Source organism: Martes martes (assembly GCF_963455335.1).
Source record: "Martes martes genome assembly, chromosome: 17".
NCBI lineage: Eukaryota > Metazoa > Chordata > Mammalia > Carnivora > Mustelidae > Martes > Martes martes.
The window spans coordinates 27,749,656-27,765,625 of record NC_137905.1 but is presented as its reverse complement, the minus strand read 5'-3'; the positions used below and the strand labels follow the sequence as shown (position 1 = coordinate 27,765,625).

Sequence of the window (15,970 nt, the reverse complement as noted above, 5' to 3'; positions counted from 1 at the left end):
TAAGTTTTTAGTAATAATTTGTAAAGTAACAGATGACACAGCCGGGCCCCACGTGCACAATCTGCCAGTGCAGTTCCGAGGTCACACCTGATAGAGGCCTTAACTGACAGCCAACAAAGGAGCTGCCTCTAAGCCCTCGAGCGGCCGTGGCCCAGCCAGCCAAGCGGCCTCATCTCCCGCTCTCAGAGACCGGACTCCGCTGCCCTCGCTCCTCCTCTCAGAGGTCTCCCCAACGCGCCATGGCTCCCGCCACGCTCCACCCTCGGAAACTCAAATCCCAGTTCTGAACAGCACAGCCGCCAACAAAATTCCAGGAACTGGAATTGTTACTGTTTCACGGTAACAAATAGGAACTCACAGAACTCAGCGGTATCAAAAACGGAGGAGAATCCACAACAGCTTATCGCAATGTGGATTAAGGAAAGACGGTCAACCAGCCCGATGTGGAGCCCATGGCTTCAGAATTTTAAATGTAGTTTTTACTACAACTCTTTTCAACACTGCTGAGAGGTAGAACACCCCTATTTTATGGGCAAGGAAAAGGTTCCGGCTCAGACTCCCGCTTCTGGTACTCACTGGAAAGGCTGCCCCGCGATCCTGCATTATACACTGACGCACTGCACTGACACAACCAATCATTAGCGCCCGTAAACCAGTAAACTGATTAAGTGTGCGCCTCACAGGCATGGCTGAGTCAGTACACGGACCACCTCCTCCTCCCCACCCCCACCCCCACATTTGCAGAAAATCCAGCAAATGCCTGGCACAGAGTAACTCCCCAGGGCTATTCGCACCCACTGAACACTTTCAATTAAGAGGGAAATATTTCTAGTAAATTGGCCTACGCAGGGCAATTTATAATTAAAACAGCATCCTCTTAGGGGAGAAAGCCCCTCGGGTACAGCTTTAGAGGTTGAAACTAACCATCAAAGTGGAAGAAGTGATTGTGTTGGTTTAGGCGAGGTCGGCCTTCGGCGGCTGCCACAGGCACCAAATTCTCATCCAAGTTGTCTCCTTGCTGGTCCTCCCGGACCCGGTTATTGTCGGCAATATTGAGAGACATTCTGCATGTTGGGCAGGAGGTGTCTTGTTCTAGCCAGGAACGAAGGCAGGAGCTACCAAAAAGTCCAAAATAAGATACCCTTAGCATATTTTTTGAGAATTCACCAGAAGCACTCTGAATGTAGCAAATGTGTTGCAATTTTAGCTTCTATTGACCGACAGCAAGATTTAAATATTGAGAAATATTTGCTGACATTACCTTTTCACTGATATACTTCTAGCATGTTCTGCTGTGAACATCAATTCATCAACATACATGGTCACCTGGCCAGCTCCTGGTCATGACCCTTTGCAAATAAGACTCCATCACATGGCCCGCCATCTTCCTTTCCAACTCCATTCAACTACTCCAGAATCCGTGTGGCTGAATCACCCTGGCCTTCAGTGAATCTGAATCTTCTACAGAATTTGATCGGTTCTCTCAAGTCTACTTCAGCTACCCACGAACATGGTCATAACCTTGGCTTTCTCTTCAAACTCTTGACTTCAAACATCTCACTCTAACTAAAACTCCTCTCCCTCCAGCTCACCCTGAGCCCCTTATCTGCTGAAAGCACCCTCCCACGATGACACCACTTTCTCAAAAGTATCACAACCCCTCATGCCCTCACTCTCCTCTTTACCTCACTTACCTACAACCACTCCCTTACGCCCACCACCTCAGCTCTCCAACCTTCTACTATTTGTACTCTGCTTTCCCAACGAAGCTGGACACTTCTTTCGCCCTCTCTCTCAGGAAATGACAATGTCCTAACTATGCCAGACCCAATAACTATTTGGGCTGTCCATTAACGGGAAGTGAACTAACAAAACCAAAGTTAGATGAAATATCTCTAAGGTTCCTTCCTATTTTATAATAATACATTAACTTTCTTCTAAGATTTCAAGAAGCCTTCCCATCCCATAACACGTTATCTTTCCTCTAAGAATTCAAGGAGGGAGTGAATAAAAAGGGCTCACCTCCTCTGTCTTTTTAGTATCTGGGGACATGGGCACATATCACGTTAGGAAGGAGAGCCTCACCCCAAAGCAATGACCCCCAAAACCTCTGGCAACCGGTCAGTACTTAGGTATCAAAATCGTCGCCGAGGCCAGGACGGAGCTACTTCTTACCATCTGTGCACCAGAAGAGTTTATGACAATCATGTGACCAAAACACGAGTGTCTACAGCCAATTCTATCACGTTTGAAATATGTCACTTAGGTATAAAGTTCCCGTTTGTGACCACTTAGTCAAATAAATGATTATATTTTTTAAAAGCTCACTTCCCTTCCTCATAAGGGAAGTCGATGATTAATTAATTAATTAAAGTCTGTTTCCCTAATGAACACCCTTAAATCACACCACCAGTAAAATTAGCCTTGTGTGGGACTACAGAAGTATGTTAAGATCCTGGGCACCCTCCAATAATGCTACACTGTGACACACTTTTCATCAGCAAACCTAATTTTATTTTGTATTCTGCAAAACCCTTCCACATCAAATATAATAGCCTGAAAACTTCAAGGTGAGAACCACCAGATACAGTGACCTTAAAAATAAAATGCTAGAGTTCCCCAGCCAAAGAAACCAAACCTCAGAGAAAAACGGGTATTTTCTCTGTGACTATACTCATACCCTATTGAAAGAGTATTTCTCCCCTTTCTAAGTATGACGCTTCAATGTAATAAAATAGTCACTGGATTCTGAAATCGTATAAAGACATCTTCTATGAAAACAAATTATCTAGCTACACAATCTCCTGGCATCTAGACATTTAGTTTTATCATAAATTAAAATGCATTTGCCCTTGATTACTGGAGTGTAAGTCCTGACAGCCGGCTTTTCTCTTTGCAGTACAAGTGCCTGCATTCTTCTCTCACCTCCAAGATGACTCTCTCAGATAAACACACTGCCAGCCACACGACTAAATGAGGAGCCAGCAACCCCCTCAGTTTGTTTCAGAGATCTTGACTGATTTTGGTAACTGACCAAGCAAGGTAGGCTATATTTTCTCTTCCTGTGCTTTAAACTCCTATTCTTACATTTTAAACATTTTTTTAAAGATTTATTTATTTTAGAGAGAGGGAATGGGCAAGTAGGGGGGGAGGGGGAAGAGCAAAGGGAGATGGAGAGAAGCAGCCTCCCTGCTGAGCTCAGAGCCCCGACAGAGGGCTCGATCCCACAACTCTGAGATCAGGACCGAGGCGAAAATCCAAAGTTGGATGCTTAACTGAGCCACCCAAGGGCCCTCTATTCTTATGTTTTAATAATTTATTTTTTTTAAGATTTTTATTTATTTATTTGACAGAGAGAGAGATCACAAGTAGGCAGAGAGGGAGGCAGAGAGAGAGGGGGAAGCAGGCTCCCCACTGAGCAGAGAGCCCAATACAGGACTTGATCCCAGGACCCTGAGATCATGACCTGAGCCGAAGGCAGAGGCTTTAACCCACTAAGCCACCCAGGCGCCCCTATTCTTATGTTTTAAATTCACCAATAGTGACCCCACAAAACCCTGGCCCCCATCCTCTACCCTAATAAAAGCAGAACCCGAGGCCCACGCTTTCATCCTACTGACAACCTCACTGTGCAGCCCCAGGTGTTCCATGTGCTTTCCAAGACCTGGGATGTAGAAACCCTTTTTCCCCAAACTTTCCTGATGGTTACTGCTAATAGTATCTTGCAGTCATAATAAGAACTACAAGGGCCAGTGCAGCCCCAATACTGACTACTGATAAGCTGAGACCAGCACGAAACAACTATCATCCCACAATCCCGTTTCCATTTTATTACCCAAAGCTTCAGTGTAAGGCAAACCAAGAGGTCCTATTAATGTTTGAAAACATTCTCCTGAAAGAAGTCGGTCATAAAAGGTAGGATTCCTTTTATATGAACTGTCCCGAACAGGCAAATTCATAGACAGAAAGCAGATTAGTGGCTGCCTGGTGATGGAGGAGGAAGAAATGGGGACTAATGAGTGTGGGGTGTCATGCTGTGATGATGAAACTGTTTTGAAACTACCAATAAGTGGTAGCTGCACAACACTGAATGCCCTAAATGCCACTGAACTGTAGACTTTAAGACGGTTCATTGTTAGGTGAATTTTGCCTTCGTCAAAGAAGGAAATCATAAACTTAATCTAATCATGTATTTTATTTGGAGAAATGCTGAGTGAATTCTCTGGTCTTTCAACCTCGACCAGCACTATACATGCAGTTACCCAGCCGCACAGCCAGGAGAATCCGATTCCTCTTCTAGACCTCATTCCCAGAGCCAACCTAGCACCACATGCCTCCATTCCTCCGATCTGCCCATGTCTCCCCAAGCCCCTTCCAGCACGTAGCCCAAGCTACTCTCAACACACGCCTGAATCACTGCAGCCCTTACTAACTAGTCCTCCTGATCTTCTCAAGCTGCAAATCTGATCCCCAACCCCTCCTACAGCCCTTCAATGACTTCTCACCTTTTCCACTGGCCCCCAAGCCCCTGCAGGTCTAGCTCCTGCCTGCTTCTCCTGGGTCAGCAAACGTCACTCCCTTCTTAGGTTCTAAGTCCTGGTCACACCCATTCTCTTCCAGTTCCTTCCACATACCCCATTCCCTCCTGCTACAGGATCACCCTCCTTTTGCTGACTCAACTCCCACTCATCACCAGGAGTCACTCCTCCAGGCTTGAGTCAGATTCCTTTGCTACAAGTTCTCAGGAACCACGTTCCTTTCCTTTAGAGTACTTAGCTCCATTTAGACATACACGTTCAGAAATGTGCCTGGCTGATTTCTGTTCCTCTCCTCTATTAAGCTACAAGCAGCAGGAAAGCAAAGACTGTATCTGCGGTTTCTGTTTTAGCCCCAGATCCCAACAGAACACCCAATATATAAAAAATTCTATCAATATATGTGTTCTCCATAAATGGACCCACAACTATATGGTCAACTAATCTTCGACAAAGCAGGAAAAGAATATCCAGAGGAAAAGAAGACAGTCTCTTCAACAAATGGTGTTGGGAAAACTGGACAGCCACATGCAAAAGAATGAAACTGGACCACTTTCTTACACCATGCACAAAAATAAATCCAAAAATGGATGAAAGACGGAAATGTGAGACAGGAAACCATCAAAATCCTAGAGGAGAACAGAGGCAGCAGCCTCTCTGACCTCGGCTGTAGTAACTTCTTCCTGAAACATCACTGGAGGCAAGGGAAACAAAAGCAAAAATGAACTACTGAGCCTTCATCAAGACACAAAGCTTCTGCACAGCAAAGGAAATAATCACGAAACTAAGGCAGCCTACGGGGGCGCCTGGGTGGCTCAGTGGGTTAAGCCTCTGCCTTTGGCTCAGGTCATGATCTCAGGGTCCTGGGATCGAGCCCCACATCAGGCTCTCTGCTCAGTGGGGAACCTGCTTCCCCCCCACCCCCAGCCTGCCTCTCTGCCTACTTGTGATCTCTCTCTCTGTCAAATAAATAAATAAAATCTTTAAAAAAATAAAAAAAAAACTTAAAATAAAAGACAGCCTACAGAATGGGAGAAGATATTCGTAAATGACATATCTGATAAAGGGTTAGTACCAAAATCTATTAAGAACTTATCAAACTCAACGTCTAAAAAAGAAGTAACCCAATTAAGAAATGGGCAGAAGACATGAACTGACATTTTTACAAAGAAGACATCCAGATGGCTAAAACACGCATGAAAAGATTCTCAACATCACTCATCATCAGGGAAATGAAAATCAAAACCACACTGAGATACCACCTCATAACCTGTGAGAATGGCTAAAATTAACAACACAAGGAACAACAGATGTTGGCGAGGATGTGGAGGAAGGGGCAACCCTCTTGCACTGTTGGTGGGAACGCAAACTGGTGCAGCCACTTCGGAGAGCAGTTTGGAGGCTCTTCAAAAAGTTAAAAACAGAACTATTCTACAATCCAGCAATTGAATTACTACCCAAAGGATACAAAAACACAGATCTGAAGGGGCACATGTGGCCCAATGTTTACAGCACCATTATCAACAAGAGCCCAGACTATGGAGCGAGCCCAAATGTCCACTGACTGATGAAGGGATAAAGATGTGGTATATATATGTAATGGAATATACTCAGCCATCAAAAATGAAATCTTGCCATTTGCAATGATGTGGATGGAGCTATTACGCTAAGTGAAATAAGTCAGAGCAAAAGAAATACCATATGATCTCACTCATGTGGAGCTTAAGAAAGAAAACATGAACATATGGGAGGGGGGAAAAGAAAAAAGGAGAGAGAAATGAACCATAAGAGACTCTTAACGACAGAAAACAAACTGAGGGCTGACGGAGGAAGGTAGGTGGGGGGTGGACATTAAGGAGTACACTTGTGATGAGCACTGGGTGTTGTATGTAAGTAATGAATAACTGAATTCTACTCCTGAAACCAATACGGCACTGTATATTAACTAACTAAAATTTAAATTAAAAAAAGTATTTAAATTAAAAAAATTAAAATTAAAATAAATAAAACATACGTGTTTAGCTACTGATGCTCCAGCTCCAAAGCCCTTCTAATATTAAGAAAAGGAGAAGAAATTGTAGAAGAAAAACAATTGGGGAATATAAAATGAGAAGAGGAAGATTAAAGATATAAAGATGAAAATTTTCTCAATGTGCAAAAATGATCACAGATGCAAAAGGCCAAAAATAGCTCAGAGGTACCTCATCATCAAAAAAACATCCAATCCAGGGCGCCTGGGTGGCTCAGTTAGCTAAGCATCTGACTTCAGCTCAGGTCATGATCTGAGGGTTCTGGAATCAAATGTCTGTTTCTCCCTCTCCCCCTGTCCCTCCCCCTGCTCATGCTCTCTCTCTCTCAAATTAAAAAAATCTAAAAAAAAAAAAAAAGATTTTCTGAAAATGCTGTTTTGGTCTCCCTGATAACATCATCAGTTTTTCTGGACAGTTCAGCAGTCCTGGTCCAATCCCCAACTCAGCCCACCTCCCTGGCATGTTGCTTTTCTGTTGCTTTTGTGCATGTGCAAAACAGAATATTATAGTCTCTTGTCCCAGTGAGCGCATAGACTGTTTGAAAGTAAGGAATTCCCCCCCGGTCCTTTCTTTTAAATCTTGCAGGCATATCTGTTCTACTTCAGGGTTTAAGTTGACAAGGAATATGAAGACAGCGGACCCAGAAATGAAGATGGAAGGCTGTGAGTAGGGAACGGTCCTGCCGTACAGAGAAGAGGTTGAGGGGTGGAGGAGGACAGCCCAAAGCTTCCCACAGCACTCACTGCCAGCCCTACAGCCGGTCTGAGGTATTGTCCCCACTCCCTTGCTAGGAGTGGTCTGGAGCCTGGGCCCAAAAAGCAAACCCACGCCCTGGACAGAACACCAGTCCCTACTTGTGGAAAAGATGTCCGCAGGGCAGTTTCCTCGCGGCCTGCATGGAGTCCCAGCAGATGGCACAGTCGTCATTGTTGACAGCCAGCTCCTCGGGAGTTGCGACCGCAAACCTGTAAAAGACAGACGCAGCCAGCAGACCCCTCTGTCAATTCCCCACACGTACACTGGGTGCCCCGTCACAAACTTTGCCCTCTGACAGCAGTTACAAAGGAAACTGGTTCAAACATTTCCAACCATCAGAAACACTACACCTGCTTTCTCTTCTTAACCCATCAAAGAGCTAGAAATGTATACACAGAAACGAACTCTGTCTTAACAACAGCTGTTAGTTCCTTCAACATAACACATTAGCTAAAAATGACTTGAGGGAACATTTTTGGGCAAACCAGAGGAGTTAAGACCCACCCCTAGAGAGCCAAACTGTTCCCCCAGACACTTAAAGGGTACCCATTCATTTCACAGCAGCAGGTTGGCAAGTGAGTCCCTCCTTTGGCGAGCTTAAGAGAGTGTATGTGTGTAAACATGCATGGGGAAGGAGTAAGTGAGACCCACTTCATAAAACAGAGCACAGAAGCTCAAGGAAGCTTCCACTTAAGGACAATGATGATAAAAATAATGGCATAATAAGAACTACCTAGAATTTATTGAGCAGCTACTACACACCCACACTATTCTAAACATATAAGCTGCATTACCCCACTGACTCCTCCCAGCAGTTCCAGGACGAAGGCTCTGCTATCATCCTTAGATGATCATCCCTAGAGCGGAAGCAACTGAGGCACAGAGATCTCACTAAGGTGCCCCCAAGTCACAAAGTAAAGCCTCATGTAGGTGAGGATTCACACCAGGCAGTCCTTCTCCAGAGCTTCCACTTATCCTCTTCGCCCTTCTGTTAACAGCTAACAAGAGTGGCTCTCGGATCACCCGGGATCGGTTATTATGGAAGGTCTACAATGAGTCCAGTTGGGCAACACTGGCGTGTGCTCGCTCACCTGGCCTCCATGTTGCCAACCACACGCAAGTAGTTCTTGTGCCGGCGGATTCGACGCTGCACTTCGTGGAACAGGTAACGCAGCTGCATGAAGATGACCAGGCTGGCCATGGATAACCAGATGTTGCCAAATAACTTCACGGGAAGGAGGGAAAATCAAACACACAACAAAAATGAATGGAGGGGCCCCTGGGTGGATCAGTGGGTTAAGCCTCTGCCTTCCGCCCAGGTCATGATCTCAGGGTCCTGGGATCTGGCTCTGCATCAGGCTGTCTGCTCAGCAGGGAGCCTGCTTCCTCCCCTCTCTCTGCCTGCCTCTCTGCCTACTTGTGATCGGTCAAATAAATAAATAAAATCTTTTAAAAAAAATGAATGGAAACTTGCTAGTGACAAAGGTGAGGTAGGCAACAGAAGCTCTTATTGGTGGTAAGGGCGAGCTGGAACAACCTTTCACCAAGCAAATACAGGTGTTCCATCTCACTGCCATAACCAACGCACACACTCTTCGGCCTCATCATTCCATCACCAGCTATATTTTCTCAGGAATTAATCAGAAATTTAAAAACTTTTTATACACAAAAACATTCGTCCATGCGATTATAAAAAAGAAAACCAGGAAATAAGCAAAATGCCCAGTAGGGAAACAGTTCAGTTGTAAATTCACATAATGTAACAGTATATAGTCATTAGTTATATTTATTATAAAATAAAGTTATATATTAATATTACACTATGTTTATGTATAACATTTTCAAAAGATTGATTACATGGGAAAATATCCAAGTGAAAAAAGCCAGATAAAACTATCTTAAAAAACTAGCATGTGACAAAAAATTACGTAAAGATGTGAAAATAGCAAACAGCTGAATACAATCTAAATATCCACTATGAGGGTTGGTTAATTAAATCATCATATATCTATATAATGGAATTCTTATCCTGAAGGCATTACAATGGTTCAGAAGAACTGTAGCTAACACAGGACAATACGGGTAACATATTAGCTAAAAAAAAAAAAAAAAAAGGCAAAACTAAACTGTATGCCAAAAATACAATCTCAATTTATGACTGTATGTATTTGAATATAAAAAGCAGCAATAAATACAATACAATGTTACGTTATCCCCGGGCATTTAGGAGAGCTTTTTAAACAAAAGCTAATTTTTTTTTGTTTTTTTTTTTTTTTAAGATTTTACTTATTTATTTGACAGAGACAGATCACAAGTAGGCAGAGAGGCAGGCAGAGAGAAAGGGGTAAGCAGGCTCCCCACTGAGAAGAGAGCCTGACTCGGGGCTCGATCCCAGGACCCTGAGATCATGACCTGCGCTGAAAGCAGAGGCTTAACCCACTGAGCCAGCCAGGCGCCCCAAAGCTATTGTTTTTTTTTAAGTATGTTTTCAGTTATTTTCAAAAAGCAGACTTAGAAATGTCCTGTGTCTAGCCCATTTTTTAAAAGATTTAGGAAAATAAATAAATAGATTTATTTATTCATTTGAGGGGGAAGGGGCATGGGGAGAGGGAAAGGGAGTTTTTTTTTTTTTTTTTTTAAAGATTTTATTTATTCATTTGACAGACATAGAGGCAGAGAGGCAGGCCGAGACAGAGAGAGGGGGAAGCAGGCTCCCTGCTGAGCAGAGAGCCTGATGTGGGGCTCGATCCCAGGACCCCGGGATCATGACCTGAACCAAAGGCAGAGGCTTTAACCCACTGAGCCACCCAGGCGCAGCCAACTCCACGCAGAGAGAAGAGCCTGACTTGGGGCTCGATCTCCCGACCTGAGCCAAAACCAAGAGTCAGACACTTAACCGGCTACACCTCCCAGGAGCCCCTAACCCAGTGATTTTTAAGTGCATCTTTACTAGGCTTATAGTATAAATCAACTGTCCACCGAATACATTGATTTTTACCATTATTAGATCACCGAAGTGCTAACCATGGAAGAAGATTTTCAACATTGTAATTTCTTACACAGCAAAGTAAAATATAAACAATGAAGTAGGAGGAATTAAGTACCCAATGCCTTCTTTCAAATTATAAAACGGAAAATGTATGAATCCATGAAGTAGCTAACACTGTGAGACTTCCCACTACCCCCTACAAAATAATGGCTACGTATCAGCAGCCACAGAAACTAGGCGGGGCATACGGAATCCCCTTAATTTCATGGTAGAAGAATGACCAGTATGGGTCAGCGGAGTTCACAGAGTGTCGGAGGACAGCAAACTCCTCCTCGAGCTACTTGGGCTCCAGCCGAAGCCACACCACTATTCTATACCCAGCCGCAAAAAGACAGAGGGACACAGCTGCGTCTGTTTTGAGAGATTTCACGCAGTTTACCCATAAACGTTTCATTTCTTATGGACTAACCAGCGTTCCTGATTCTAAAACACTTAGCTCTGTTAGAGCTCCTTCTGAAGAAGCTTACCAACATGTGAATATGGTGCATGAGGTCCAGGGACAAGAGAGTGAGCTCCATGACAAAATCTGTGTAATAGACATAGGTTCCTTTTCCTTCCCACGTCCCTTCGTGGTTGAGGTCCCAGAGGTGAATTACATAACTGCAGTGAACAGAGAAAAATCATTTTAGCAATTTACGATTACAGTTTAATCTGGCTTAAACATGATGCAGTACAGTCACATTTTTATAGATTTTATGTATGTGACACTTAAAACCAACTTTATGAATAGACCTAATCGCCTCCCTCCCAAATTTCTACTCACCGTAAAATCACATGAGCAGTCCTCACTGTCACGAGAAGAGACTATAAAGAAAGATGTATTTTTTCTTTAGTAAAATTTGGAATTGCTCAGGCCAAACTTAACTTTTACATTTTATATTTCTGCTTCAAATTTCCATGGGATGTTTTCATGACCTAGAAACCAACTTTCATTGACCTTACACCTGACCATCTCCTGGGGCTGCAATCTCGAGGTTCATTCTAGTAGTTTGACAATCATTTCTATTTTATACAGCAGAAAGTCCCCATCATTGATTATCTCAAAGGGTGTTTGAATACTAGGTGATCCCATACCCAAAGTATAGTTCAGGTCCCCCAGGCCAAGACGAGTACCTGCTCTCTACATAATGCTTTGTCCACTCCCCTTGCCCACACAAAAGCAAAAAGAATGAAGAATAAACTAAGACCTTCGTAGTATTTTATATTATAGAAATTGATATTTTAAAAAACTCCTCTTAAAATATCAGACTAGAACTATTACATTGAGAATTGAAAATCCCAATTAATAAACGGAAAACATTTTACGTAGAGAAACACTATAAATATAAAAATATGATTATGTTTAAAATATATAATCTGTAACATTATTATCTTAAAACAATCAATAGTAATGAGCTAAAATTAAAATATGTATATAGTATGATCCAATAGGCCTAATTTAAATATCTTTATTTATACCTTTTCCAAAATTTGGCTTAATATTAATAAAAGTAAACAGCAGGAAAGCCAGACTATCATGCAAATGGTGATTATAAAATATATCTAAAGCACACTAATAAATAAGTGCAAAAAAATTAAGATTTTTTCAAAAGAGATACACACATACAGACAGTATTCAGTTAGAACTGCGAATGTTTTGATAAGTACTTAAATGTTCCTTTCCTCATTTTACTTACACTACTACATCTTATTCTGAAATCAATGCTATTAGGCAAAATTTCAAAAAATTTTAAATTTTAAAAAATAACCTCTTCTCCCCAATGTGGGGCTCAAACTCATGACCCCCAGATCAAGAGTCACACACTCAACTGACCCAGCCAGGCACCCCAATAAATTTTAACCCCCTTCTAATAAATTCCCAAATAGTAGTTCAAACTTCGTGTTTTGATATTAACTGATTAACTTTAATAATCTATTTTTTTTCGCTTAAGAGTAGCAATTATGGTAAAGATAAAAAATATTTTGCCTTTGCTTAGAGGAAAAAAGCAAAGATAGCAATTGAATATATTTTTATTTCTATTGAATGAAATTTTCATTTTTTTTTATTTCTACTAAATGAAAATTAGTATTTTCAGAAAGGTTTAAAAAGTAAATTTTTTTTAAAGATTTTATTTATTTATTTGACAGATGGAGATCACAGAGAGGCAGGCAGAGAGAAAGAAGAAAGCAGGCTCCCTGCTGAGCAGAGAGCCCGATGTGGGGCTCGATCCCAGGACCCTGGGACCCTGGGACCATGACCTGAGCCGAAGGCAGAGGCTTTAACCCACTGAGCCACCCAGGCACCCCTAAAAAGTAAATTTTAAATACACATGAATATCTCAGAAGACTAATCTAATAAAGACTAGAGCTTACATATTTATATTATCCTATACAATCTTAATTTATACCTATCTAAAAAACCCAATTTTTGGATTGTGCCGTTGCTCAATCTGAACCTTAAATAATTCACTGCACCCTCTAACCAGTTTCCCCATTTATGAACAGGAATAATCAAATGAGTCAAAACACATCAGATATTAAGAGCAACCTTCAGCATACAGTAAGCACTACACAAATGTTGGCAAAAATAATTACCTTTACCATGTTGCAGCAAGGATTACAGGAAATCATACCTGTTCCCCTTCAATACCAGTACCCAACACAAAAGCAAGGAATTCAAAATATGCTTGTGAAAAGACCGACTATCTCAGTCACTGCATGCGTGAATTGCATATCTATAGGAGCATGATCAGAACGAAAGCCCGTGTCCATATCTCACCTCCGCTGCCATGAAAGCCAGTGTGTGCATCCCATGGGTGTAGCCTGTGACACAACAGACGACTGCTAATCCACAGCAAGAAAGCAGCATTGCGATCAACAGAGACAGAACTCGCCCGTGGCTACTCATGGGTGTGGTGGGAGAAAAGGAAAGCTGAAATGTACAAAACAGGACAAGGAAGTTCATTCTTCTTCACGGCAGTGTTAAGCTTCCCTGAGAAACTCGAGGTTAGTCTTGGTGTCTGTGCTCAGGAACCTGGGCTTAGCAGCACCGCCCAATGCCAAGCACAGACCAGCACCCCACTGCCAGATGGTTAAAGCTGTCCAACCAACCTAAACATGAGCACGAGCTAATTATTTAGAGATCTTTATCACTTATTTTACAGACTATGAACAACATACACCATATTCTCATCTCAAATTCTCAAGGATCCGCCTACCAGTGGGGATGATAAGCCTCTCGCCAAGCAATTTTCCAAACGTATGTAGTTCTCTCAACACTCAACAGCACTCCAGACCGCACCATGTTCTGTTGCTTCTTTCTCAATCCTGCTCTCCCCCTCCTCCTGAAGATTCACTTGGAGCGTATTCCTACCGTGTTTAGGGCTGGGACAGTGGAAATGTCATCCAGGTGCGGAGCGCCCCCTATCACAATGTCCCGATGACAGCATAGAAGGAGAGGCAGGGGGCGGGGGAGGAGGGTGGGCGGGCAGAGGCCCAGGGCTGGGAAGTCTGAGCAGGACGGTGGAAGTAACAAACCCGTTAGAGAGGTTGGACAAGTAACAAACCCATTAGGGAGGTTGGGCACTCGTGCTCTTGACCCCTGGACGGCTTTTGGACTGAGATGAACTCACACAGAGGTGCAGGGACCTCCTGTCCCAGAGGACCAGGTGAAACAAGGAATAAACGAGGCCCCAGAGTGGTGTAACTGAGCAGTGTCCAGGGGCAATGAAGAGCGAGAGGTCACCCCCCCCAACAGCTCTGATCTGAAGCTGAGACGCAGATCTCGTACCCAGACAGAGAAGGATTCACTTCTCTCGGGACCCAGGGAGGCAAGAGGACTAATTCAGTCCTTGCCCACGGGTGGAAACAATGTAAGCTAGTCCAAAAGAACGCTCCAAGAATCAGAGGGGGAAAAATGAAGGAGACTAGAACAGAAAGTACCTGGAAGACAGCAGCTTCTATTCCGTTTATACATTAAGCTTTCCTTGTGCTGTGATCAGAACAGTCTGTGAGAGTGAACTGACCCCACTAGGGCTGTAACTCAGTCTGCTAGTGCGGGGGCGGGGGTACCTCAGGCGGGGACACTGATCCTGCATTCTTTGGCTGCTGCAGGAAGTGCCTCAAGAAACAGGCGGCGGCTACCTGATCTAGGAGCCTTGCCCTGGAGACCTACCCAGTACGTGCCCGTTATGGCTCCTTCATCTTACACAACTCAAACCTGGCAAACGTGTGACTAAGCAAGCAAAGGGCTCTGGCTGAAAACTCACATATTCAAATCGGTCCTTGCAGAGCTGAACCATCAGATGTAGAAATACAAGTCCAGCAAACCAGAGGCACCACATGACCACCTCTTCCACCGTCTGCACATTCAGCACACCAAAAATGAAAATGAACTTGTAGAAAATAAAATTCCAGAACTTGTCTTTGAGATGCTGAAAAGACAAATATTTATAAAGGTTAGTACTATTTCATCTAACCTATTTAAGAGACGTTAACACAACAAAAACTGGCTGCCCTGGAGAAAATATATCCTATATTCAGCTTTCTAACAGTTATTCACAAGACAGCAGAAGGTAAAAAAAAAAAAACAAAAAAAACCCAACTCTCTAAAGAATAAAGGTAAGGCCCCTAGAAAGTCACGTGTAGACTCTGGGTTGTAACCTTCAATCAGTTATAAAGATTTAGCCATCAAAAGGAGAGTGATATTTGTCTAGTACCCTGCATATTAAGAATAATACAAATACTGCCAACACAAAATTTTTAAAATGGTGAAGGTTACAAGTATCATTTTTAATACTTCTGCTCTTTGGATTCATAAACAATAGAAAAGATTAGGCTTGTTCTTTTTAAACATCCTTCAGATTAAAAAATACCATATGTTCATTCACCAGTCTATACTCGGTAAGAAAAGTCAAACAAAAATGATGCCTTAGCATTTTTATGCATTTCTCTTGTCTTCTTCCTAATGTGCAAAACCTTAATTTTGCATACTGCTTTATTTCACTTCTCATATTATGAGAACCTGACCAGTTGTCAGTGAATAATCCGTGAATATACCATTTTAGTGGTTATAGATGGACAATGCAATTGTTTTCATCTCCATTTGGAAAATGTTGTAATGAATATCTTGGCCAGAGTTTCCATTTCTTCAGCATTATGGAATCAAAGGTTACGAATGTTTTTACGGTTTCTAGTAAGTACCACCCACCTGGTTTCCAAAGAAGTTGGATAAATGTACTCTCCCAGGGGCGGTGGGAGAGTACTCTGTCTATATGAAGGACATCCGGTTTTTAAAATCAAGGTCAAGGAGGGGAGTCTAGCCCCTAAAACACACTACTGAGCCATCTGTGGGAAGGGTGGGAACTGAGCAAAGAGGTAAGAATGAAACAGGACTCCTAAGTATATTCTCAGGAATAGTTCTGAACCATAAGAGATATCTCACAAATTCAAACAATTAAAACAGAGAAAAAGCAAAACTGAATAGAAACAGAAATAACTGAACCTAAATGTGTAACAAATGAAGGACTACTAAGATTATTATTTGGGGCACTTCTACGCACTATACTGACTGTACACCGTCTGCAAACAGAACAAACGGAGCTAAGAACCTTTGGCGAACG

General features: G+C 42.7%; 1 protein-coding gene across 1 annotated transcript in view; it reads right to left on the bottom strand.

Moving 5' to 3' along the window:
- Window positions 1-15,970, bottom strand: part of AMFR (autocrine motility factor receptor) — a 39,558-nt gene that overhangs the window by 11,403 nt on the left and 12,185 nt on the right. Inside the window, exons 3-9 of the mRNA XM_080828914.1 lie at window positions 14,618-14,782; window positions 13,129-13,281; window positions 11,134-11,174; window positions 10,838-10,970; window positions 8,413-8,546; window positions 7,420-7,530; window positions 925-1,115 (exon numbers count right to left, since the gene is read on the bottom strand). Coding sequence (XP_080685040.1) covers window positions 925-1,115; window positions 7,420-7,530; window positions 8,413-8,546; window positions 10,838-10,970; window positions 11,134-11,174; window positions 13,129-13,281; window positions 14,618-14,782 — 928 coding nt within the window. The remainder of the gene's footprint in view (window positions 1-924; window positions 1,116-7,419; window positions 7,531-8,412; window positions 8,547-10,837; window positions 10,971-11,133; window positions 11,175-13,128; window positions 13,282-14,617; window positions 14,783-15,970) is intronic.